The following is a 27,019-nucleotide window of genomic DNA, read 5'->3' as shown; positions in this document are numbered from 1 at the left end:
TAGGATGTACCATTTTTTTTAATTGTTTATCATATAGTTGACAGGTTTGACAATATTATTTCTTCTGTAATGTTAGTTGTAACATATTAATTTTGATGTCGTTCACTATTACGGTTTGATGGTATTCATTTTCATTTGGAAGTGAGAGGTCTTAAGTTTGAATATCATGGATAACGAATTCGATACCAAATTAAGCTATCCACTGTGTGGCTTAACCGAACTCTCTATTCTCTTAATATAAAAATATCGATGTACTATAAAAAAAATATTAATTTTAACAGTTGTTCTTTCTGTAATGTGATTAGATCTTGACAGTATTTAGAAAGCTGATGCAAATTTAGGTTATGTATATTTTGTTTCAAAAGTAAGATATCTACATGTGAATATGTGTGTACGTGTTGATTTGCTGGAGGACAAGAACAACAACAACAGCGTGAACATAGAGAAATTTTTTATTGTCATGAATATACAGATAATAAATCATGTATTTTTATATAAGTAGGGAAATTTTTTATTTTTTAAATTATTAATTTTTAACATATAAAATATATTATTTATATAATAACATGTAATGTATTCTAGGTACCGATTATACTAAAAAATATCTCGTGTACATGAACGGAGGAAATGAGAATCAGTCCGTAGGATTCATTGTCTCCGTTAGGATGATGTCATCCTCGCACTCTGGGGCCTGTACGTCCCTTCCTATCCTTTTCGGAAAACTCGCAGATCAACGGGACCCAAGGGACCCACGGGATTTAGCAAAACACACCACGTATGCAAGCTTTGCATGCCAAATTGCAAACTGTCAAGCCCTGATTTAGGGGACTAACGTAGGGTTTATCCCCACCGTTCACACCGCCTCCGTCACTAAATCGTCCAAATTCCTCCCCCCCAACCCAAAACACTTTTCTTTTTCCAAAATGAAAAGAAAAAAAGAGAGATATGATGAATTAATTGGGATCTTATCTTGTTATAAATAAAAGAAAAGTGAAGAAAAATAAAAAGAAAATCTCACTGTGTCGAGATAACTTTTTCAAACAGCAATGCTAAAAGACTGAATTTTTAAATTAAATTTACAAATTAAATGATGTTTTATTAATAGAAAATAAAAACGTTAATCAATATTTAAGTAATAATCTAATAATCAATCACTACGCCATTTTATTTGTAAATTTCGTTTTGAAAATTTAGTTTCCATGACTTTACAAATGGTTTTCCTGACTTGATGTGTGTGTGTAACAAATGGAAGATACTTGAAGAATGTGTAATGTTGTATACATTCTTCAAGTATATTAAAATGAAAGATGAAAATCTAAACAAGTTTTAATAATTTCTTAAATATCTATTAGATATCTATTGTGAGTCTCTGCTATCCCAACAAATGGTTCTGATGTAAAATTTACTTCTTAATCAATCTTGTTGTATCTATACCATTTGTTCCTTTCCATTATTCTTGGGTCATAATTTTATAATTTTGATATCCGACGTGGATGTTCATTGTAATGTTTAAAAAAACTACCACCATCCAAATACCTATGTAGTAAGAGAATAAAAAAAATAAAGTGAACATGTTTATCTTGTCATCAACAAGTTTCTCAGATATCTCAATTATTAAGTTTCTCTCTTATTTTGACGGTCAATTAGCTTAAATAAAACATATCCATGCTTCAATAAATACTATACTCCAATCAGTTTTTCTTTACCGTTTAAATTTTTTCCTTCTACTATTATTCATTACATTTATCTCTGAGTTAACATCCCTCCCTTCTTCTCTGGTAACCCAAAACACTTCTCTTTTCAAAATATTGAAAACTAGAAAATAGAGAGAAAAAGAAGAGATAAAAAATAGAGTTCTTATCTTGTTATAAATAAAAGAGAAGTAAAAATAAAAATGAAAATCTAACCTATGTATGTGTGTCAATGGATTCTTCAAACATCTTTTAATATGAGTCAAATACGGTTACAAATGGTTTTAATGAACTAAAGATGCACATATTATTATGAAAAATTAAAATCTAAACATATTTTAACAAATTTCTTAAGTGTATATGAGATATCTACTGTGAGTCTCTACTGTACACAACAAATAATTTTGTACTAAAACTTATTAATCAATCTTGTTATAATTTTGATGTAGGATAAAAACAATAAAGTGAACATGTTTATCCTATTATTTAAATAAAAAAAGTAAAAAAAAAAGAAGAAAAACTGACACTTGTTTCAGTTGTCAGCAAATCTTTCAGTCAGTCAGCTTCAGTAAAATATACTCTGTTCCAGTAAGATATACTCTGCTCCAACAGAAATACTCATTCAGTCTTTGTGTACAGTTTAAAAATTTTCCCTCTTACTATCATCTATCAATTACATTCGATTTGTCTCTGAGTTAAAATCTGATGTGATCTTCTTGTAAAAGGCCGATTTAATAAAAGAAAGAAAATGAAAAATGAAAAGCACAGCACAACTGGAATTATAAGGCTCCTCTCCTATTGCCACCTGAGCAAGAAAGCAAACAAAGGTGTAAGCCAAGTGTGTATTAGGGATTTAAATAGTGAGGCTAGCCATGGACACGATATCTCCTGTTCACCATGCCAAATATTTAAACCCTAATCCTCCACAAGCCACGTTTCTGGTCATGTCTGCCTTACTCCTTATATAAATATCACAACTGGTTTCTCAAACTCGCCACCCAAATAAAAGTTCAGGAAATCTTCTCATAAAAATCTCACAATGTTGAAGTCGGAGATGAATGGTGGTGGTAGTACCAGTGTTGGGGTTGAGGAAAGGAAGCTGTCGAAGCGGCCGGTGCAGGCGAGCTCGAGGAAGGGTTGCATGAGGGGGAAGGGAGGGCCGGAGAATGCTATGTGCACTTACAAAGGCGTCAGGCAAAGGACGTGGGGAAAATGGGTGGCGGAAATCCGTGAGCCGAACCGTGGGGCCCGGCTCTGGCTCGGGACTTTCGACTCCTCCCATGAAGCTGCTCTGGCTTATGACGCTGCGGCCCGAAAGCTCTACGGTTCCGGGGCAAAGCTCAATTTGCCGGAGCAGCGAGTCCCTCATTGTCATCAGCATCATTTGAATCAGCATCTGCAGAATCAAGTCGTTCCCTCGCCGGTCAATCCCGGCGTGCCACCTCAAATTCCGAACCAAACCCTTGTGCAGAACAATCCATCAGGTACTAGGACTAATCCTGCAGGTTATGTTGCTCTTGTGAACGATATTGCGGTACCTTTTATTGGCGATAACTTTCTGACTGTGAAGGCGGATCAGCCCCATAGAAATTGGGCTGTGGCCCTCCCGGAGCAGGGCGGCTCGGAAGTGGGGGAGAATATGAGTAGTGGTGGGAATAATGAAATGGAGGGGATACTCTGGGGGGACACAAGCGGGAACTTTCCGGTGTTTGATGACTCGATATGGACGGAGGCCGCCATGTCGCTTGATCTTCCGGCGGTGGAAGATTATGGTGTTTTCGGTGGCGGTTTCGTGGATGGAACTGGCTGGGAAACAATGCATTCGTATTAATGGTGCATGTAAATCAAAATTGAAGGTATATAGATAGAGGTGGTAGCTTGGTAAATAAAGTTGCACAATGTCTTCAGAAGTGCTTCATATGTCGAATAATAATATATGTACAGAACTAGTAGGGGGTGTGTGTATATATATAGTAAAAATATATGGAGGTGTGTATAAATATCTAGAGGGCTGCGGCGGCGAATGAGCTTTTCTGCTCTTTGTCGTGGTCATTCCAGTGTGCTGTATATATTATAAACCAATAAGCAATAAGGTTTTCTTTTCTTAACCCCCTTTATTTTTAGTTTTAATTTGGGAGTGTACTAAAAAAAATGTAATGTGCAGGGTATTGTAAAAGAGCCGCAGCTTGCAGGGTTTGTTGCAAATCTTAATGTGGGTATATGTATAATATGAATGAAATAATTGTGGCTGTACTCTGTCTTTCTATATTATGTGAATGAATTCCTTATAAATGTGTTGTGTTATCCAATTTAATCTAATTTAAGGCATTGAACGAGTTTTCTAAACTAAATCAGGTGCGGCGTTTGGATTATTTCGTCTATTTCATTTTCTTTATTAACCAAGTTAGCTTTCTTATTTCACCAGGCGCGATGGTTGAATTATTTCGTCTATTTCGTCTTTTTATATTAACTAGACAACTTTTTCATTTTTGAGTTAAATCAGGCGCAACAATTGGATTGTATAGTTCACTTCGTCTTTTTTGTATTGTGTGATGATTTTTGTGAGTTATCCAATTTAATCTAATTTAAGACACCATATATATTCTTTGAAATATCTTTGGCACGATGGTATGATTATTTTGTCTATTTCTTCTTGTTAGATTCCTGAATTCCACCTTTTTATGGGAAGTTTTCTAGCCTCATCATTAGGATTTGGAGGATTCCTGTTCCTACCTCTTGGGGAGGTTTACGGTTTGGGCTTATCCGTACAACAGTTGAGACATTAATTCATCTCTATCTCTGTTTTCAAGCCATGTTTGTCCCTTTTATTCCACATGAACCACAAGCATCTTGTATATTTATCAATGCTGGGAATTATTGCCAATTCTGCAAGTGCACTTATATATTGCAATCGAAGTTGTTGAGTCGTAATTTATTCTTTACCATACTTTAAAGAAAGTGCGTAAAGGGTAGGCTATGCTAGTAGTTCCATCTGATGTGTAGTTAGAATATATATAACTCGTAAGATTGAATGGAAACCATTCACACAATATAGAAACATGAAATAAATGAAATAATTTAATCGTCATGCATAGTCTAATTTAGAAATCAGAAAACTCGCATAGTTAATATAGAAAGATGAAATAGGTGAAATAATTCAACTGTCGCGCTTGGTTTAACTCAAAACTTAGAAGGCTCACCTGGTTAATATAGGAAGACAATATAGATGAAATAATTCACCGTCCCGTCTAATTTAACTCATGACTCAGAAGGCTCACTTGAGTAGCATAAAAAAAGAAAAAGAAATAAGACTATCATCGCGCCTTAACTTAGAAAGCTTGCCTAGTTAATATAGAAACACAAACTGAAGAAAAATTGTTTGTTGAATTCATTTCCCTACCTCTTGTGATGAAATCGGCCCTTTCTCTTCAAAAAAGGAAGAAAAGAAAGTGGTGAGTGAAAATGGTTTTATCTTTGGAGTTAAAAGAGGATGAAGAACAGATTGTTTTATTCAGGATGAAGAATAGAGTGCTATACAATGATTACATGAAACCTTTCTCATCCTTCCCATCTCTTGAACATTTGAATTTACAATGATATGGCAGATGAGTGAAAACCTCTGCAGCAAGTCTACATGGTTGTGAGGGCAGTGAAAATACAGCTAAGGATGATGACTCTTCCAATCTGTTTCAATATCTGTCCTTCAACCGCATACCCGTCTTAATTCCGATGCCAACTGAAAAAAGCATGAGTTCTGTTCTTTATATTGAAAATCCCATGACCGAAGCTAGCTTCCCGGAAAGCTGAGTAACTTGGCTGTGGTTCTGACATTCTGCAGAAAAACACAAAATACCACCGAATTTCAAAATTTTTGATCAACAGGAAAGACTGCTCACAGTTAATACGAATGGGAATTAACATCGTACTCGGTAACCAATCCTTCTAGGTTTCCTCCAATAGTTATGTAAACCGGGGCTGACTGGTCACTTCTCGGAGTGCAGAGTCTTCGAAATGTTGTAGAAACATTTGATAACCGTTCCTGTGATGGAAACATTCATTTCTGAAACCTATATAGTTTAAACAGATTGTTCGCAGGCATGTATAAGGTACACTTACATATCGGTCGTAGGCATGAACATGGACAGGGAAGACAACATCTACTTTATATTCCACAAACTATTCCTCGTAAAGGATTCTCCTTCCATATAGTGATGCACGTAACTGTTATACAGTGGAGAATGAGAATGCATAAGAACAATAAGCCATGGTGTCACTGTCTTGTTCACTTTCTTAAGCTACTTCTTGAGCCTTGTATCGAGAGCACATAAGCATAACTAACCACGACTGACACAGTACTGCAAAATTGCTCGCACCAGATGAATTGTGGCTATAGAAGTGAGATGTAAGCATTCTTACCATATGCTGAGTAAGGGGATAAGAATACTATATATGCTGAAGCTCTCTAGATGGAGTACCATAGCGGAGATATACTGCATGAAGCTTCGTACAGAAGAAAATAACGGGTTGTGTATGGTTTGAAGGGTTTACTTTCTCCCTGAAACAACATTGCAATTATATCATACGCTTAATCATTTGTACAACTTGTTGCAGAACAAGATCGAAGTACTGCAAAAAAAAAAAAAAAAAAAAAATGAAAAAAAAAAGAGACATACAAGCTCAGGACAAAATCAATTTCGTGATTTCCAGCAGTCTAAGTGCAAGGCTGGTAAGTGACATTTCTCTCTACGAACCTCCCCCATGCGTCCGGTATCCCACCGGTTATTGTCATGAAACGGAGAATCATCTGCGTAAGAGAGGTCCCCAAAAAGCAACACCGTCTGTCCTTTCGTGGAGTTTAATTCATAATGTGAGTGTACGATTTGAATCGTGAGTTTGGCCAAGATCCCTGCTCAAAAATGCACACCACATTGATGAGAACAAGATAGGACACACAAAAATATGGTTCAAAGCATAATAAACAGCACAAGTGTGCCAATTTGTGCAAAATTTCTAAATGCATCAAATTTGAATTACCTGTGAGGCCAAGACACAATCACAATTTTCCCCTCATGATCTCGTTGTGTTATATGCACCTTCATCCATCACAACACTCAAAATTCAAAAAGCCCTAGTTAGGGTTCACCCAAACCACTACACAGAAATCAAAATCATAATAAATCATCAATCTTGAAGAACCTATAAAAAAATCTAAATCTCGGACGTGAATTAGGTAAAAAGAAACTACCATAATGCAAATACCTCCATAGTAATTGAAAAAAGTGATAAGTGAACATGTTTATCTTGTTATTTAAATACAAAGGTAAAAAGAAAAATTAAAAATTGACACCTTATTTTAGTTGTCAGCAAGTTCATCACTTATCTCAACTCTCAGTCAGCTCAGTAAGACATACTTATAGTCAGTCTTCTCTACACTTTAAGAATTTTCCCTCCTACTATCATTCATCAATTACGATTTATCTAAGTTAAAATCCGATGTGGATCTTCATGTAATGGGCGGATTTAATAAAAGAAAATGAAAAATGAAGGGGAAAACTGGAATTTGGCTCCTCTCCGATTGCCACCTGAGCAAGAAAGCAAACAAAGGTGTAAGCCAAGTGTGTATTAGAGATTTAAACAGTGAGGCTAGCCATGGACACGATATCTCCTGTTCACCAATGCCTAAGTATTAAACCCTAATCCTCCACAAACCACGTTTCAGTTCATGTCTTCCTTACTCCTCCTATATATCTCGCTACCCTTATGGGTGATCACCACCCAAATTAAAAAAAATCGCGGTAAAATAATCCTCAACTCTTCTAAAAAAATCTCAGAATGTTGAAGTCAGAGATGAGTGGTGGTAGTACGATGGTTGAATTATTCATATGTGTTTTAAAAAATTCACGGACAAAAAATCCTCAACTCTTCTAAAAAATAGACACCATATGTGTTCTCTGAATTATCCTTAGCACAACGGTTGAATTATTTCGTTTATTTCGTCTTGTTAGAAGACTGATTCCAATTATCTCTATCCTGAATTCCAACTTTGGATGGGAAGTTTTCTAGTCTCACCATTAGGATTTGGAGGATTCCTATTCCTACCTCTTGGGGAAGTTTAAGGTTTGAGACATTAATTCATCTCTATCTCTGTTTTCAACCATGTTTGTCCCTTTTCTTCAACAAGCATCATCTATATTTGTCAATGCTGCGATTTATTGGCTGTTCTGCAAGTGCACTTATTGCAATTGGAGTTGATGAGAAGTAATTTTATTCTTTACCATACTTAAAGAAGTGCCTCACCTCCCCTTGCCTTGCTGCATCGTGCCTTTCATTGCAACACCATTTGTTCGTAGACATGCCAAGGAGGCAAGGCTATGTAGTCACCCTTCCCCAAAATCTCCTTTTCCCTTGAATTTACATATAAAACAACTTATGCAAACATTAGGTATGGCAGGTGAGTGAAAACTTGTGTGCAGAAACTCTACATGGTCTGAGGGCGGTCAAAACTTGTTAAAATGCCAGCTAAAGATGATGACTCTTCCAAACTGTTTCAATATCTGTTCTTCAACAATGTCGCTTGATCTTCAGGTGGTGGAAGACCATGGGATTTTTCGGCGCCAGCGAGTTCGTGGATGGAAATTGCTGGGAAACATTGCATTCGTCTCAATGGTGCACTGAAGGTATAAAGATATATGAAGCACTGAAGAGTTCAACTTTATTTACCAAGCCACTGCCTCTATCTTTATACGTTCTTCTTTCTATATACTATAATTTTAATTATTCTTGTGTCATAATTTTTTAAGTTTTATATCCGACGTGGATGTTCATTGTAATGTTAAAAAAACTACCACCATTTATCCAAATACCTATGTAGTAAGAGAGTTAAAAAATGAAGTGAACATGTTTATCTTGTCATCAACAGGTTTCTCAGGTATCTCAATTATTAAGTTTTTCTCTTATTTCGACGGTGAGTTAGCTTCAATAAAACATATACATGCTTCAATAAATACTCATACACTCCTAATCAGTTTTCTATACTGTTTAAATTTTTTCCTCCTATTATTCATTAGGATTTATTTCTGTGTTAACATCCCTCCCCCCTTTCTCGTAACCCACATTTCTTTTCCAAAATATTGAAAACTAGAAAAGAGTGATAAAAAGAAGAGATAAGAAGAATAGAGTTCTTATCTTGTTATAAATAAAAGAGAAGTAAAAATAAAAATGAAAATCTAACCTGTGTATAGGGATGGGCAACGGTTATGGCGGGCGGGTAACCACGGTTATTTACCTATAACCGTTTAAGCTTTTATCCACATAATCGTTTACCCGTTGGGTATTTACATAAACAGGTATACCCATACCCATAACCGTTTATAAACGGTTAACCATATCTATAACCGCATACCCGTTTACTTTTTTTTTTTATACCCGTCTACCTATTTTTTTAACAACTTGAAAATTAAAAAGAAAATTGTCATAATTTTCTTTTTTCTAACTATTAAATACCGTTATAAGTACATTTAACATGTATTTTATGGGGTAAATTACACTTTCATATCTCAGGTTTGAAGTCTATTTCAATTCCTTATAACATCTTCAAAACATTTCACTTTCATACCTTAAGTACTATTTTATTTCAAAATAATACCTCTATTACATTTTCCATCTATTGATCCGTTAAATGTTGATGTGGCTGCCACATATATGCCACGTGACTACCAAATGTCTATCATGTGGCAAATAAAATAATTTTTTATTTATTTAAAAAAAAACTGAAATTTCTCAAAAAACTAAAAATGAAAAAAAAAAAATCCCTCCCCTCCCCCCCCCCCCCACCCAAAGCGACCCAAATCCCTATCCCTAACCCAGAACCCAAAAACCTGATGCAGCAACAACAAGAAGAAGAAGAGGGAGGAAGGAGGGAAAAAACAAATCCCAAAATCTAGTTCCCCCACCCCCCCCCCCCCCATGAAAAAAAATATAATAATTAAACCCACTATCCCTCCCTCCCTCCCCCCCTACGCGACCCAAATCCCTATCCCTAATCCAGAACCCAAAAACCTGCTGCAACGGCAAGAAGAAGAAGAGGGAGGAAGGAGGAAAAAAAAAAAAAATCCCAAAATCCAGTTCCACCCCCCTCCCCCCGGGGGACCTCACCTCGCTTCCCCCTATCTTATTCCCACCCACCCACCTGCGCGACCTCACCTCGCTTCCCTCTTCCCTCAATCTTATCCCCCTCATCCTCCTCTCTTCTCCTCGCAACTCCCAAACCCATCTCCCCCATCTTCATCTTCCTTGCAACCCAGGAAGAAAAAAAAAAAACCCAGATCCCGTCTCGCCATCGCCGGGTTCGTGGAATGGGTGTGGATTTAAGGAGTAGGGGTGTGTGTAGAGGAGAGTGGGGGGTGTGTAGAGAAGGGAAGAGGGTGGGCGTGAAGGGAGGGAGGGTCATAGGTTGGGGGGTGCGCAATGAGGGTCATGGGCGGGTGGGGGTTCTTTCTGGGTTTCTAGGTTTTGGTTTGGGGGGTTGACGAGGGGTGGTTTATTTCAGTTTTTTTTTTTAATTTTTAAATTTTTTTTTATAATTATTATTTATATTTAGAAGATTAAGGTTTAAAAAAAATTAAAAAATTAATTTTTTTTTGCCATGTGTCAAACATTTGGTAACCACGTGACATATATGTGGCAGCCACGTCAGCATTTAACGGATCAATGGATGAAAAATGGAACGGAGGTATTATTTTGAAATAAAATAGTACTTAACGTATGAAAGTGAAATGTTTTGAAGATGTTGTAAGGAATTGAAATAGACTCCAAACCTGAGGTATGAAAGTGTAATTTACCCATTTTTATATTAACGGCAATATTATTTATGAATATATGCGATATCTCCCAATTATTTGACGGTCAATCTATTACAAGAATCATGCATGGTTGTAGGTTAATTAATATTCTTGTATATATATATATATATATATATATATGTAAGTACGAATCAGTCTGCTAATAGGCTAATTTGATAAATATTTGGATTTTTATTTAGAAACATATGTTCATTGATCCAAGCCATTTAATCGATTTCTAATTTTGGGGTCAAATATTTATTGAAAACTCGAGGCCAATTAAATATATATATATATATATATATATATATATGTACGCATCATCTAATAATAACATGTTTCTAAATGCTCAAGGTAATGATTATCTTGAATTGATCAAAGCTTCAAAAGACTCCAAAACAAAATTGTCGAACACTAATGCTTTAGCACATTCAATCACATATATTAAACATTAACCCGTTCTATCAACTATATTTTTCTCTCAAGTAAGGTATAAATATATATATATATATATATATATATATATATATATATTATATGGCCCTTTATAACCAAATATATCTCGGGATACTAAACTTAGTTAGAAACTAATTTTTTTTTTAATTTTTAGTTTTACATATATTAAAATAAACATTTAAATAGGTATCCCTTTATAACCGCGGGTAATACCCATAACCGCCTATTTAAATTTCATAGTTAAACGGTTATACCCATAACCATTTATTTATCTAAACGGTTACCCATAATCGTAACCGTCAAATTTAAATGGGCGGATAACCGCGGTTACCCATAACCAATGGGTATTTGCCCATCCCTAGTGAGGATCCTCCTGACCAAGCCCATCAGACTGTTGAAATTTTATCCAATGAATACAATTATTATAACTTTTAGAGGGGCCCCCTGTTTGTAGCCGTTGGATAAAATTTCAACGGCCCGATGAGTTTGGTCAGGAGGATCCTCACCCTTTGCTCAGGAGAGGATCATGATCCGCATGTTTTGATATGGGTCTAATGTATTGCACAATCATAGGTAGGGTCTAATAAGTAGAGCAATTAAAATGTCCATAATTTGAAAAAAAAAATGCACCGATTGTCGTTGAATGTTTTATCATGACTCTTCCAAAATTAACATGGAACTTTAAGTTACACATCAAATCTCATCATTTCATAAAAAAAAACTCTCATTTTTTTTAGTGTAAAATATATCATTGTATTGAAAAAAAAAGAAAAAAAAAGTTACTCGTCAAATCTCGTTGTTTCATCAAAAACTCTATCTGACTCCTGTTTTGAATTTTCCTTGCGATTCATGCAGATTAGTATCCAAATTTGAATTTGAATTTGCATGAAGCTATGAGAACTACAAGTAATTTTACATGTTTTCATTGAGTTGTTTACAACAATAAGTTTCATTTTTGCTGGTATTTGTTACATGATTCTAGTCTACATGATTCGCGAGCATTATACATTGATTGTCTTATGTAAGTAATTGCTCAAGAGGCTTTTGACATTGATTGTGTTAGCTTCGGGGGCTTTTAACATTACCAAGATGGAGGACTACATCTTATTGTAAGAATCATGTAAAATTACTTATTCCACCATGATAGGTAGTTACAATACGATAGGTAGTTTAGCTTGTACAAGTACTTATATGGCAGGTAGTTTAGACTGTAAAAGTACTTATATAATAGGTAGTTTAGATTATAAAAAATCAGTTGAAATATAAGTTTATGCCGACTAATATTATAATATGATAGGTAGTTTAGCTTGTACAAGTACTTATATGACATGTAGTTTAGACTGTAAAAATACTTATATGATAGGTAGTTTAGATTGTAAAAGATCAGCTGAAATATGGGTTTATGCCAGCTAATAGGGTACCTGAGTTGAAAAAAAATAATAATAATAATATAACTAATAGCGAGGCCCCCCAAGAGATTTATAGGTGTCCGAAATTTTGGAAATGTCCTAAATTAATTTTAGGAAATATGTGGTGCGAATAGAATAACTCTAACTTTGGCTTATAGCACACAGTTTTTTGTGAAAAAAAATTGAAATTTTTAGCTTTAAGAAATATTTTGCGCTGGAGCTAAGGAAAATATTGCAAAACCTTTGGATGTGATCCTACTGATTATTAGGTCCTGAAACTATTTTTTTTTTATTGATTCTTAAAGTGAGAAAATAGAAAAATATCTTTAAATTTAGGTTTTAAATCATTGATTACAAGTGTTTAAAAATGAATTATAATATATTTTGCACGGAAAAAATATATTTTGAAAAACATGAATATGATAGTTTGTTGTTATGGTAAGATAAATAAAAGAAAAATTAACAAAATAAAAAATTTTAAAAAATGAAAAGGAAGGGATCGGTATGAAGATAGCGACTTTTTGGGATACTAGTCGCTATCTTTTTAGCGATTATCATCAAAGAGAATAGCTAGGAAAGTACCGATCGTATCATTTTCTATTTTTTTTCTTTTTCCATTGAATAGCTATAGTAGAATAAAATAGTAATCACAATGCAAAGTATCAACCTAACAACAAAAAGTGTTGACACATGGTGTCCTATTCATGGACCTAAATAAAAAAATAACTAAAAATTGGACTAATCTAATTGTTAGGCCATAAAATTGGGAAATGGATCATTTCCGGATCTCTTCCACTAAATCCACCTAATTACCTATTTCGGATCCTTGAAATTTAGTCCAACGGCTAAAGTTATTCTAACTTTTAAAGGAGCTCCCTGTTTATAGCCGTTGGATAAAAATTTCAAGGCAAAACTCAAATTGCCAGAGCAGCGTGTCCCTCATTGTCACCAGCATCATTTGAATAAGCATCTGCAGAATCAAGTCGTTCCCTTGCCGGCCAATCCCGGCGTGCCACCTCAAATTCCGAACCAATCCATCAGGTACTGGGACTAATCCCGCAGGTTATGTTGCTCCTGTGAACGATATTGCGGTACCTTTTATTGGCGATAACTTTCTGACTGTGAAGGCGGATCAGCCCCATGGAAATTGGGCTGTGGCCCTCCCGGAGCAGGGCGGCGCGGAAGTGGGGAGAATATGAGTAGTGATGGGAATAATGAAATGGAGGGGATACTCTGGGGGAACACAAGCGGGAACTTTCCGGTGTTTGATGACTCGATATGGACGTAGGCTGCCATGTCGCTTGATCTTCCGGCGGTGGAAGATTATGGTGTTTTCGATGGCGGTTTCGTTGATGGAACTGGCTGGGAAACAATGCATTCGTAGAATCGTATTAATGGTGCATGTAAATCAAAATTGAAGGTATATAGATAGAGGTGGTAGCTTGGTAAATAAAGTTGCACAATGTCTTCAGTGCTTCATATGTCGAATAATAATATATGTATAGAACTAGTAGGGGGTGTGTGTATATATTTAGTAAAAATATATGGAGGTGTGTATAAATATCTAGAGGGCCGCGGCGGCGCATGAGCTTTTCTGCGCTTTGTCGTGGTCATTCCAGTGTGCTGTATATATTATAAACCACTAAGCAGTAAGGTTTTCTTTTCTTAACCCCCTTTATTTTTAGTTTTAATTTGGGAGTGTGCTAAAAAAATGTAATGTGCAGGGTATTGCAAAAGAGTCGCAGCTTGCAGGGTTTGTTGCAAATCTTAATGTGGGTATATGTATAATATGAATGAAATAATTGTGGCTGTACTCTGCCTTTCTATGTTATGTGAATGAATTCCTTATAAATGTGGTGTGTTATCCAATTTAATCTAATTTAAGGTGCTGAACGAGTTTTCAGAACTAAATCAGGCGCGACAGTTGGATTATTTCGTCTATTTCATTTTTTTATTAACCAAGTTAGCTTTCTTATTTAACTAGGTGCGAGGGTTGAATTATTTCGTCTATTTCGCCTTTCTATATTAACGAGACAACCTTTTCGTTTCTGAGTTAAATCAACAGTTGGATTGTAAAGTTCACTTCGTCTTTTTGTATTATGTGATGATTTTCATGTTGAATCTTGTGAGTTATCCAATTTAATCTAATTCAAGACATCATATATGTTCTTTGAATTATCTTTGGCAAGATGGTATGATTATTTCGTCTATTTCGTCTTGTTAGAAGACAATTCCAATTATTTCTTTTCCTGAATTCCACCTTTTTATGGGAAGTTTTCTAGTCTCATCATTAGGATTTGGAGGATTCATTTTCCTACCTCTTGGGGTGGTTTAAGGTTTGGGCTTATCCGTACAACAGTTGAGACATGAATTCATCTCTATCTCTGTTTTCAAGCCACGTTTGTCCCTTTTATTCCACAAGCATCTTGTATATTTATCAATGCTGGGAATTATTGCCAATTCTGCAAGTGCACTTATATATTGCAATCGGAGTTGTAGAGTCGTAATTTCATTCTTTACCATACTTTAAAGAAAGTGCATAAAGGGTAGGCCATGCTAGTAGTTCCATCTGATGTGTAGTTAGAATGAATTATATAACTCATAAGATTGAATGGAAACCATTCACACAATATAGAAACATGAAATAAATGAAATAATTTAACCATCGTGCATAGTCTAATCTAGAAGTTGGAAAGCTTGCATGGTTAAAATAGAAAGATGAAATAGGCGAAATAACCCAACCATCGCATATGGTTTAACTTAGAATTCAGAAGGCTCGCCTGGTTAATATAGGAAGACGAAATAGATGAAATAATTCACCGTCGCGCCTGATTTAACTCATGACTCAGAAGGCTCGCCTGACTAGCATAAAAAAAAAAAGAAAAAGAAATAAGACAATCGTCTCACCTTAATTTAGAAGGTTTGCCTGGTTAATATAGAAAAACAAACAGAAGAAAAATTGTTGTTGAATTCATTTCCCTACTTCATGTGATGAAACCCTTTCTCTTCGAAAAAAAAAGAAGAAAAGAAAGTGGTGACTGAGAACACAAAAACAGCAGAGAAAATGGTTTTATCTTTGGAGTTAAATGAGGATGAAGAACAGATTGTTTTATTCAGGATGATGAATAGAGTGCTATACAATGATTACATGAAACCTTTCTCATCCTTCCATCTCTTGTACATTTGAATTTACAATGATATGGCAGGTGAGTGAACACTTGTGCAGCAAGTCTACATGGTTGTGAGGGCAGTGAAAACTTGATCTAAAATACAGCTAAGGATGATGACTCTTCCAATCTGTTCCAATATCTGTCCTTAAACCACAAAGAATCAGCTTCAACCGCATACCCGTCTTGATTCCGATGCCAACTGAAAAAAGCATGAGTTCTGTTCTTTATATTGAACATCCCATGACCGAAGCTAGCTTCCCGGCCGGAAAGCTGAGTAACTTGGCTTTGGTTCTGACATTCTGCAGAAAAACACAAAATACCACCACAATTTCAAAACTTTTGATCAACAGGAAAGACTGCTCACAGTTAATACGAATGGGAATTAACATCATACTCGGTAACCAATCCTTCTAGCAGCTCCAATGGTTATGTAAACTGGGGCTGAATTGTCACGTATCGGAGTGCAGAGTCTTCAAAATGTTGTATGCAACATTTGATATCCGTTCCTGTGATGGAAACATTCCTATCTGAAACCGCCATAGTTTAATTGTTCACAGGCATGTATAAGGTACACTTAAATATCGTTCGTAGGCATGAACATGGCCAGGGAAGACAACATCTACCTTATGTATAAGGATTCTCCTTCCATATAGTGATGCACATAACTGTTATACAGTGTAAAATGAGAATGCATAAGAACAATAAACCCATGGTGTTGTTGTGCGGAAGCGTCAACCAAGTGTGAGTGAAAAATAAACCACAATAACTGACAAAAGATAAATGGAACAATACCAACAAGAACACCAAGATTTATACTGGTTCGGCAATGCCTACATCCAGTTTGGAGACGACGGAGTATTCCACTATAATCAATGAGAACATACAATAGTGTTTATCACTCAATTTCCCAAAGACCCGAATAACCCAAACTCTCACACTTACAATAGGAATAGAAAACCAAAAATACAAAGCAAGACAATTTGAGAAAATTCTTCTCTATGCCAAATGGCTTCTTGCTATTTTTCTCTCTTCCTTTCTCCTTGATGTTGTTTGAGTTATGCCTACACCTCCTTTTATAGGCCAAAGGCCTCTCATCAAGTCAAAAGAATTAGGCATAATTGCATCCATTCTTTGACCACAAATTAGGCATAAGAGCATCCATTTTATTTCCCACATGTAGCATACCAACCATCAATTTTGACCACAAAAGTAGCCAACATCATTTGTTGGTTTTAGACTACTTTCTACTTTGTTTGAGCCAACAATCAACAATCTCCACCTTGGCGCAAACCCTCTAAGTAGAACTTCCAATAGTCGTCTCCCACTCCCCCATGGGGCAATCAACAAATTTTACAAATGCCAATCAAGTCTAAGCAGTGCTTAAACTTGAGCAACGAAACTGGCTTTGTTAACATATCCGCAGGATTGTCAGCGGTCCCAATCTTCTGAAGAAGAATATCTCCCTCGTCAATAATCTCACAAACAAAATGGAACCTCACGTCAATGTGTTTTGTACGTGCATGATGAACTTGATTCTTTGCTAAATGAATAGCACTCTGACTGTCGCAATGAACATCCACATGGTCTTGTTGAACCCCTAAGTCATCAAGCAACCCTTGAAGCCAGATGGCTTCCTTTATAGCTTCTGTTACAGCCATGTATTCTGCCTCAGTAGTTGACAGAGCAATTGTAGATTGCAGAGTCGACCTCCAACTTACTGGACCTCCAGCAATAGTGAATACAAAACCTGTAGTGGATCTACGCTTGTCCAAATCACCTGCGTAATCAGAATCCACATATCCAACAACACATTGACCAGTAATTTTATCCTGCTGGAACAATAAACCAACATCCACAGTACCCAGAATATACCGTAGAATCCATTTCACAGCTTCCCAATGCCCTTTTCCTGGATTATGCATATATCTACTAACAATACTAACAGCTTGTGAAATATCAGGCCTAGTACACACCATAGCATACATCAAACTACCAACAACATTTGCATAAGGAATTTGAGCCATGTACTGACTCTCTTCAACAGTTTTAGGAGACATAGAAGCACTAAGTTTGAAATGAGGGGCAAGAGGTGTACTAACCGGTTTTGAATTTTCATTCATCCTGAAACGTTGTAGTACCTTCTTCAAATACTGCTTCTGACACAAACTAATCTTGCCCTTCGGTCTATCTCTTTCAATTTCCATACCTAGTATCTTCCGAGCTTCTCCCAAGTCCTTCATCTCAAATTCATTACTCAGTTGAGTCTTCAACCTTTCAATCTCCACTTTGCTCTTACATGCTATAAGCATATCATCAACATATAAAAGCAGATAAATGAAGGTTCCATCTTGTAGTTTGCGAAAGTATACACAATGGTCATAGTGACTTCTTGTGTACTTTTGCCCGATCATAAATCGATCAAATCGCTTGTACCATTGTCTTGGAGACTGCTTCAAGCCATACAATGATTTTTCCAATTTGCAAACCCAATTTTCCTTTCCAGCAACCTTAAAACCTTCTGGCTGAGACATATAAATCTCTTCCTCCAAATCACCATGTAAGAACGCAGTCTTGACATCAAGTTGGGCCAACTCAAGATCAAACTGCACAACCAAAGCCAACAGAATACGAATAGAAGTATGTTTTACTACAGGAGAAAATACCTCATTGTAGTCAATGCCTTCTTTCTGAGCATAGCCTTTAGCTACCAATCTGGCTTTGAATCTTACATTGTCTTTTCCCAAAGATTCCATCTTTTTGGCATACACCCATTTACAACCAATTGCTTTCTTCCCCTTTGGTAACTGAACCAGCTTCCAAGTCTTATTTTTATGAAGAGATTTCATCTCCTCATCCATAGATTTCTTCCACAACACGTACTCTGAACTCATGACAGCTTCTTTGTAGGTGGATGGAATATCATCTTCAATAACGGGAAGTGCATATGCCACAATATCAGTAAATCGAGCAGGCTTTCGAATTTCCCTTCTCGATCTTCTAGTTGCAATATAGTCTTGTTGCTGTGGAGGCTCTTGGGTAGGTGCCTCCTCTCCATCATCCTCGTCCTCATCATCATGATTAACTGTAGGACTATCAGACCTTACTGGAACAACTGGAGTCTTCAGTAACTCCACCTGCTTTGAGCTACTCATGGTCTCGGTTGTTTCAGTTTCACCTTCATGCTTGTTCTGATTAACCATAGCAGCCTCATCAAAGGTCACATCTCTGCTTACAACAAATTTCTTCTCATCTGGACACCAGAGTCGGTATCCCTTCACGCCAGTGCTAAAGCCCATAAATAGAGCTTTCTTTGCTCTTGGATCCAACTTGCTTTCTCTAACATGATAGTAAGCAGGACAACCAAATATGTGTAAGAACTTGTAATCAGTACAAGGTTTACCAGACCATACCTCCATGGGCGTTTTGCCCTCATTCGCAACAGCTGGCAATCGATTAATGAGATGGCTTGCATAAGTAATTGCCTCAGCCCAAAACGTCTTGCCTAATCCAGCATTAGACAACATACACCGAACTTTCTCAAGCAAAGTACGGTTCATGCGCTCCGCCACCCCATTCTGTTGCGGTGTCTCCCTAACCGTGAAATGCCTCACAATACCCTCATCTTGACAAATTTTCAAGAAAGAATCAAACTTATATTCACCCTCATTGTCTGATCTGAGAGTCTTGATCTTTCGACCGCTTTGCGTTTCAATTATCTTTTTCCACTTCAGGAATATCTTCAAGACTTCATCTTTACGCTTCATGGTGTACACCCATATTCTTCTAGAGAAGTCATCAACAAAAGAGACAAAATAATGGCTACCTCCCCAAGATGCATTCTTGGAAGGTCCCCAAACATCAGTGTGAACCTAATCAAGAATGCCTTTAGTGTGGTGAATAGCAGTGCCAAATTTTACTCTAGTTTGCTTACCCAACACACAATGCTCACAGAATTCCAATTTGCATGCCTTTGCACCTTTCAATAAGCCTTGCTTCACCAATCCTTGCAACGCTTTTTCACCAGCATGCCCAAGACGCATATGCCATAACTTCGTGGTGTCTGTGCTATCTGCGTCAGCAGCTTCGGTGACAGCTGCTTCACCAATAACTGTACTCCCCTTCAAGAAATACAAGTTATTTCGTCTTGTACCTTTCATCACCACCAGTGCCCCGTAAACAGCTTTAAGAACTCCACCCTTCATGGTGATCTTGAGACCCTTCGATTCCAATGCACCCAGTGAGATAAGATTTTTCTTCATATCCGGTACATACCGAACATCACTTAATTCTCTGACTGTTCCATCATGCATCTTCAAACAGATTTTGCCTATCCCTTGTGTTTTGCAGGCTTTATCATTACCCATCAAAACAACTCCACCATCCAGCTCCTCGAAGCTAGAAAACCATTCTCGAATGGGACATATATGATAGGTGCAACCTGAATCCAAAATCCACTCCTTGGAGTGACCATCAGCAGATGAACTAGTCAAAGCAAACTCGAAATCATCATCTCCAGATTTTGCAATATTTGCTTCAGAACCCGCTTTCTCCTTCTCTTTGTTCTTCAATTTGGGGCAGTCTCTCTTCCAATGACCCTTTTGGCGGCAAAAGGCACATTCATCTTTAGCAGGAAACTTCCCTCGTGACTTTGAACGAGATTTTCCCCGCTTCACATATTTTCTTTCCACTGTTCGACCCCTTGCAACAAGTGCCTCGGTTTGTGAATTGTGAGTCTTCAGTTCCTTCTTACGACACTCATGATTCACCAATGCCGCAGACACCTCATCAAGTTTCACCTCGGATTTCCCATACAACAAAGTAGTTGTCAAATGATCATAATCATCAGGCAATGAATTTAACAAACATAGTGCCTTGTCCTCGTCAGGAATTTTCACATCAAGGTTTGCTAAATCAGCAAGTATTTTATTATAATCATTGAGGTGTTCATGTATAGAAATACCTGGACTATACTGAAAACGGAAGAGTCGTTTCTTCAAGAAGAGCCGATTTTCTGCGCTCTTGGTCATATACTTCTCCTCCAATTTTGTCCATAACTCCTTAGCAGAAGTTTCCTTCATATACGGGTATTTCAACTCCTTATCAAGGAACGATCGAATAGCAGCACAAGCATGAAGATTAATTCGTGTCCACTGCTTGTCATCAATATCTTCTGGTTTATCTTCCAGAACCATATCCAACTCTTGTTGATACAACACATCCATAACTTTACATTGCCACATACCAAAATTATTAGAGCCATTGAATTTATCAACCTCTAACCTTGTAGTAGCAATTTGATGTCTATTGGATGTAGATGCCGACGAAGACGATGCCGACTCCTTCCCCTTCACAGATTCATCTTTATCTCCAGCCATCTACTCGGCACTATTCACGGGATTGTAGCGCCAGCAAATTTTTCACTCCCACGAGAACGCCTAGTCGAAACACTAGGCTCTGATACCACTTGTTGTGCGGAAGCGTCAACCAAGTGTGAGTGAAAAATAAACCACAATAACTGACAAAAGATAAATGGAACAATACCAACAAGAACACCAAGATTTATACTGGTTCGGCAATGCCTACATCCAGTTTGGAGACGACGGAGTATTCCACTATAATCAATGAGAACATACAATAGTGTTTATCACTCAATTTCGCAAAGACCCGAATAACCCAAACTCTCACACTTACAATAGGAATAGAAAACCAAAAATACAAAGCAAGACAATTTGAGAAAATTCTTCTCTATGCCAAATGGCTTCTTGCTATTTTTCTCTCTTCCTTTCTCCTTGATGTTGTTTGAGTTATGCCTACACCTCCTTTTATAGGCCAAAGGCCTCTCATCAAGTCAAAAGAATTAGGCATAATTGCATCCATTCTTTGACCACAAATTAGGCATAAGAGCATCCATTTTATTTCCCACATGTAGCATGCCAACCATCAATTTTGACCACAAAAGTAGCCAACATCATTTGTTGGTTTTAGACTACCTTGTTTGAGCCAATAATCAACAATCTCCACCTTGGCGCAAACCCTCTAAGTAGAACTTCGAATAGTCGTCTCCCACTCCCCCATGGGGCAATCAACAAATTTTACAAATGCCAATCAAGTCTAAGCAGTGCTTAAACTTGAGCAACTTAAGCCCGATCGTAAATCGATCAAATCGCTTGTACCATTGTCTTGGAGACTGCTTCAAGCCATACAATGATTTTTCCAATTTGCAAACCCAATTTTCCTTTCCAGCAACCTTAAAACCTTCTGGCTGAGACATATAAATCTCTTCCTCCAAATCACCATGTAAGAATGCAGTCTTGACATCAAGTTGGGCCAACTCAAGATCAAACTGCACAACCAAAGCCAACAGAATACGAATAGAAGAATGTTTTACTACAGGAGAAAATACCTCATTGTAGTCAATGCCTTCTTTCTGAGCATAGCCTTTAGCTACCAATCTGGCTTTGAATCTTACATTGTCTTTTCCCAAAGATTCCATCTTTTTGGCATACACCCATTTACAACCAATTGCTTTCTTCCCCTTTGGTAACTGAACCAGCTTCCAAGTCTTATTTTTATGAAGAGATTTCATCTCCTCATCCATAGATTTCTTCCACAACTCGTACTCTGAACTCATGACAGCTTCTTTGTAGGTGGATGGAATATCATCTTCAATAACGGGAAGTGCATATGCCACAATATCAGTAAATCGAGCAGGCTTTCGAATTTCCCTTCTCGATCTTCTGGTTGCAATATAGTCTTGTTGCTGTGGAGGCTCTTGGGTAGGTGCCTCCTCTTCATCATCCTCGTCCTCATCATCATGATTAACTGTAGGACTATCAGACCTTACTGGAACAACTGGAGTCTTCAGTAACTCCACCTGCTTTGAGCTACTCATGGTCTCGGTTGTTTCAGTTTCACCTTCATGCTTGTTCTGATTAACCATAGCAGCCTCATCAAAGGTCACATCTCTGCTTACAACAAATTTCTTCTCATCTGGACACCAGAGTCGGTATCCCTTCACGCCAGTGCTAAAACCCATAAATAAAGCTTTCTTTGCTCTTGGATCCAACTTGCTTTCTCTGACATGATAGTAAGCAGGACAACCAAATATGTGTAAGAACTTGTAATCAGTACAAGGTTTACCAGACCATACCTCCATGGGCGTTTTGCCCTCATTCGCAACAGCTGGCAATCGATTAATGAGATGGCTTGCATAAGTAATTGCCTCAGCCCAAAACGCCTTGCCTAATCCAGCATTAGACAACATACACCGAACTTTCTCAAGCAAAGTACGGTTCATGCGCTCCGCCACCCCATTCTGTTGCGGTGTCTCCCTAACCGTGAAGTGCCTCACAATACCCTCATCTTGACAAACTTTCAAGAAAGGATCAGACTTATATTCACCCCCATTGTCTGATCTGAGAGTCTTGATCTTTCGACCGCTTTGCGTTTCAATCATCTTTTTCCACTTCAGGAATATCTTCAAGACTTCATCTTTACGCTTCATGGTGTACACCCATATTCTTCTAGAGAAGTCATCAACAAAGGAGACAAAATAATGGCTACCTCCCCAAGATGCATTCTTGGAAGGTCCCCAAACATCAGTGTGAACATAATCAAGAATGCCTTTAGTGTGGTGAATAGCAGTGCCAAATTTTACTCTAGTTTGCTTACCCAACACACAATGCTCACAGAATTCCAATTTGCATGCCTTTGCACCTTTCAATAAGCCTTGCTTCACCAATCCTTGCAACGCTTTTTCCCCAGCATGCCCAAGACGCATATGCCATAACCTCGTGGTGTCTGTGCTATCTGCGTCAGCAGCTTCGGTGACAGCTGCTTCACCAATAACTGTACTCCCCTTCAAGAAATACAAGTTATTTCGTCTTGTACCTTTCATCACCACCAGTGCCCCATAAACAGCTTTAAGAACTCCACCCTTCATGGTGATCTTGAGACCCTTGGATTCCAATGCACCTAGTGAGATAAGATTTTTCTTCATATCCGGTACATACCGAACATCACTTAATTCTCTGACTGTTCCATCATGCATCTTCAAACAGATTTTGCCTATCCCTTGTGTTTTGCAGGCATTATCATTACCCATCAAAACAACTCCACCATCCAGCTCCTCGAAGCTAGAAAACCATTCTCGAATGGGACATATATGATAGGTGCAACCTGAATCCAAAATCCACTCCTTGGAGTGACCATCAGCAGATGAACTAGCCAAAGCAAACTCGAAATCATCATCTCCAGATTTTGCAATATTTGCTTCAGAACCCGCTTTCTCCTTCTCTTTGTTCTTCAATTTGGGGCAGTCTCTCTTCCAATGACCCTTTTGGCGGCAAAAGGCACATTCATCTTTAGCAGGAAACTTCCCTCGTGACTTTGAACGAGATTTTCCCCGCTTCACATATTTTCTTTCCACTGTTCGACCCCTTGCAACAAGTGCCTCGGTTTGTGAATTGTGAGTCTTCAGTTCCTTCTTACGACACTCATGATTCACCAATGCCGCAGACACCTCATCAAGTTTCACCTCGGATTTTCCATACAACAAAGTAGTTGTCAAATGATCATAATCATCAGGCAATGAATTTAACAAACATAGTGCCTTGTCCTCGTCAGGAATTTTCACATCAAGGTTTGCTAAATCAGCAAGTATTTTATTATAATCATTGAGGTGTTCATGCATAGAAATACCTGGACTATACTGAAATCGGAAGAGTCGCTTCTTCAAGAAGAGCCGATTTTCTGCGCTCTTGGTCATATACTTCTTCTCCAATTTTGTCCATAACTCCTTAGCAGAAGTTTCCTTCATATACGGGTATTTCAACTCCTTATCAAGGAATGATCGAATAGCAGCACAAGCATGAAGATTAATTCGTGTCCACTGCTTGTCATCAATATCTTCTGGTTTATCTTCCAGAACCATATCCAACTCTTGTTGATACAACACATCCATAACTTCACATTGCCACATACCAAAATTATTAGAGCCATTGAATTTATCAACCTCTAACCTTGTAGTAGCAATTTGATGTCTATTGGATGTAGACGCCGACGAAGACGATGCCGACGAAGACGATGCCGACTCCTTCCCCTTTACAGATTCATCTTTATCTCCAGCCATCTACTCAGCACTATTCACGGGACTGTAGCGCCAACAAATTTTTCACTCCCACGAGAACGCCTAGTCGAAACACTAGGCTCTGATACCACTTGTTGTGCGGAAGCGTCAACCAAGTGTGAGTGAAAAATAAACCACAATAACTGACAAAAGATAAATGGAACAATACCAACAAGAACACCAAGATTTATACTGGTTCGGCAATGCCTACATCCAGTTTGGAGACGACGGAGTATTCCACTATAATCAATGAGAACATACAATAGTGTTTATCACTCAATTTCCCAAAGACCCGAATAACCCAAACTCTCACACTTACAATAGGAAGAGAAAACCAAAAATACAAAGCAAGACAATTTGAGAAAATTCTTCTCTATTGTAAGTGTGAGAGTTTGAGTTATTCGGGTCTTTGGGAAATTGAGTGATAAACACTATTGTATGTTCTCATTGATTATAGTGGAATACTCCGTCGTCTCCAAACTGGATGTAGGCATTGCCGAACCAGTATAAATCTTGGTGTTCTTGTTGGTATTGTTCCATTTATCTTTTGTCAGTTATTGTGGTTTATTTTTCACTCACACTTGGTTGACGCTTCCGCACAACAAGTGGTATCAGAGCCTAGTGTTTCGACTAGGCGTTCTCGTGGGAGTGAAAAATTTGTTGGCGCTACAGTCCCGTGAATAGTGCTGAGTAGATGGCTGGAGATAAAGATGAATCTGTAAAGGGGAAGGAGTCGGCATCATTTGTTGGTTTTAGACTACCTTGTTTAGACTACCTTGTTTGGCTTTGGTTCTGACATTCTGCAGAAAAACACAAAATACCACCACAATTTCAAAACTTTTGATCAACAGGAAAGACTGCTCACAGTTAATACGAATGGGAATTAACATCATACTCGGTAACCAATCCTTCTAGCAGCTCCAATGGTTATGTAAACTGGGGCTGAATTGTCACGTATCGGAGTGCAGAGTCTTCAAAATGTTGTATGCAACATTTGATATCCGTTCCTGTGATGGAAACATTCCTATCTGAAACCGCCATAGTTTAATTGTTCACAGGCATGTATAAGGTACACTTAAATATCGTTCGTAGGCATGAACATGGCCAGGGAAGACAACATCTACCTTATGTATAAGGATTCTCCTTCCATATAGTGATGCACATAACTGTTATACAGTGTAAAATGAGAATGCATAAGAACAATAAACCCATGGTGTCACTATCTTGTTCACTTTCGGAAGCTCCTTCTCGAGCCACTTGTATCGAGGAGTATATTTCCCTGCAAACAAAGCACAATTTGCGCGAGAGCACATAAGCATAACTAACCACGACTGACACAGTACTGCAAAATTGCTCACACGAGATGAATTGAGGCTATTGAAGTGAGATGTAAGCATTCTTACCATCTGCTGAGTAAGAGGATAAGAATACTATATATGCTGAAGCTCTGTCGATGGAGTACCATAGCGGAGATATACTGCATAAAGCTTCGTACAGACGAAAATAACGGGTTGTGTATGGTTTGAAGGGTTTACTTTCTCCCTGAAACAACATTGCAATTATATCATACGCTTAATCATTTGTACAACTTGTTGCAGAACAAGATCGAAGTACTGCAAAAAATAAAAATAAAAAATAAAAAATAATAATAGAGGTATACAAGCTCAGGACAAAATCAATTTCGTGATTTCCTGCAGTCTAAGTGCAAGGCTGGTAAGCGACATTTCTCTCTACGAACCTCCCCCATGCATCCGGTATCCCACCGGTTATTGTCATGAAACGGAGAATCATCTGAGTAAGAGAGGACCCCAATAAACAATACCGTCTGTCCTTTCATAGAGTTTAATTCATAATGTGAGAGTGTACGATTTGAATCGTGAGTTTGGCCAAGATCCCTGCTCAAAAATGCACACCACATTGATGAGAACAAGATAGGACACACAAAAATATGGTTCAAAGCATAATAAACACCACAAGTGTGCAAATTTGTGCAAAATTTCTAAATGCATCAAATTTGAATTACCTGTGAGGCCAAGCCACAATCACACTTTTCCCCTCATGATCTCGTTGCGTTATATGCACCTTCATCAATCACAACACTCAAAATTCAGAAAGCCCTAGTCAGGTTCACCCAAAACACTACACAGAAATCAAAATCATAGTAAATCATCAATCTTGAAGAACCTATAAAAAAATCTAAATCTCAGACGTGAGTTAGGTAAAAAGAAACTCCATAATGCAAATACCTCCATAGTAATTGAAAAAAATGATAAGTGAACATGTTTATCTTGTCATTTAAATAAAAAGGGAAAAAGAAAAATTAAAA

The 27,019-nt window shown here is 37.6% G+C and overlaps 1 protein-coding gene and 3 pseudogenes across 1 annotated transcript; 2 read left to right on the top strand and 2 right to left on the bottom strand.

The window, feature by feature from the left end:
* The first annotated feature begins 2,730 nt into the window (after positions 1 to 2,730).
* On the top strand, positions 2,731 to 3,522 carry LOC137717404 (dehydration-responsive element-binding protein 2D-like). Its single transcript, XM_068456769.1, has one exon. The coding sequence runs from the start codon at positions 2,731 to 2,733 to the stop codon at positions 3,520 to 3,522; it is 792 nt and encodes a 263-aa protein (XP_068312870.1).
* Positions 3,523 to 5,411: 1,889 nt separating this feature from the next.
* On the bottom strand, positions 5,412 to 6,956 carry LOC137718044 (fe(3+)-Zn(2+) purple acid phosphatase 12-like; annotated as a pseudogene).
* A 1,179-nt stretch (positions 6,957 to 8,135) lies between these two features.
* Positions 8,136 to 13,780, top strand: LOC137718043 (uncharacterized; annotated as a pseudogene).
* A 1,879-nt stretch (positions 13,781 to 15,659) lies between these two features.
* Positions 15,660 to 26,945, bottom strand: LOC137718042 (purple acid phosphatase 2-like; annotated as a pseudogene).
* Between the last annotated feature and the right edge of the window lie 74 nt (positions 26,946 to 27,019).

The sequence above is a fragment of the Pyrus communis genome, chromosome 15 (assembly GCF_963583255.1).
Source record: "Pyrus communis chromosome 15, drPyrComm1.1, whole genome shotgun sequence".
Classification (NCBI taxonomy): Eukaryota; Viridiplantae; Streptophyta; class Magnoliopsida; order Rosales; family Rosaceae; genus Pyrus; species Pyrus communis.
The sequence above is the reverse complement of the archived record's forward strand: the minus strand, read 5'-3'. Positions and strand labels throughout refer to the sequence as shown.

Excerpts from the sequence above, each read along its gene's own strand:
- LOC137717404 (XM_068456769.1), top strand. The coding sequence starts at position 2,731 with ATGTTGAAGTCGGAGATGAATGGTGGTGGTAGTACCAGTGTTGGGGTT.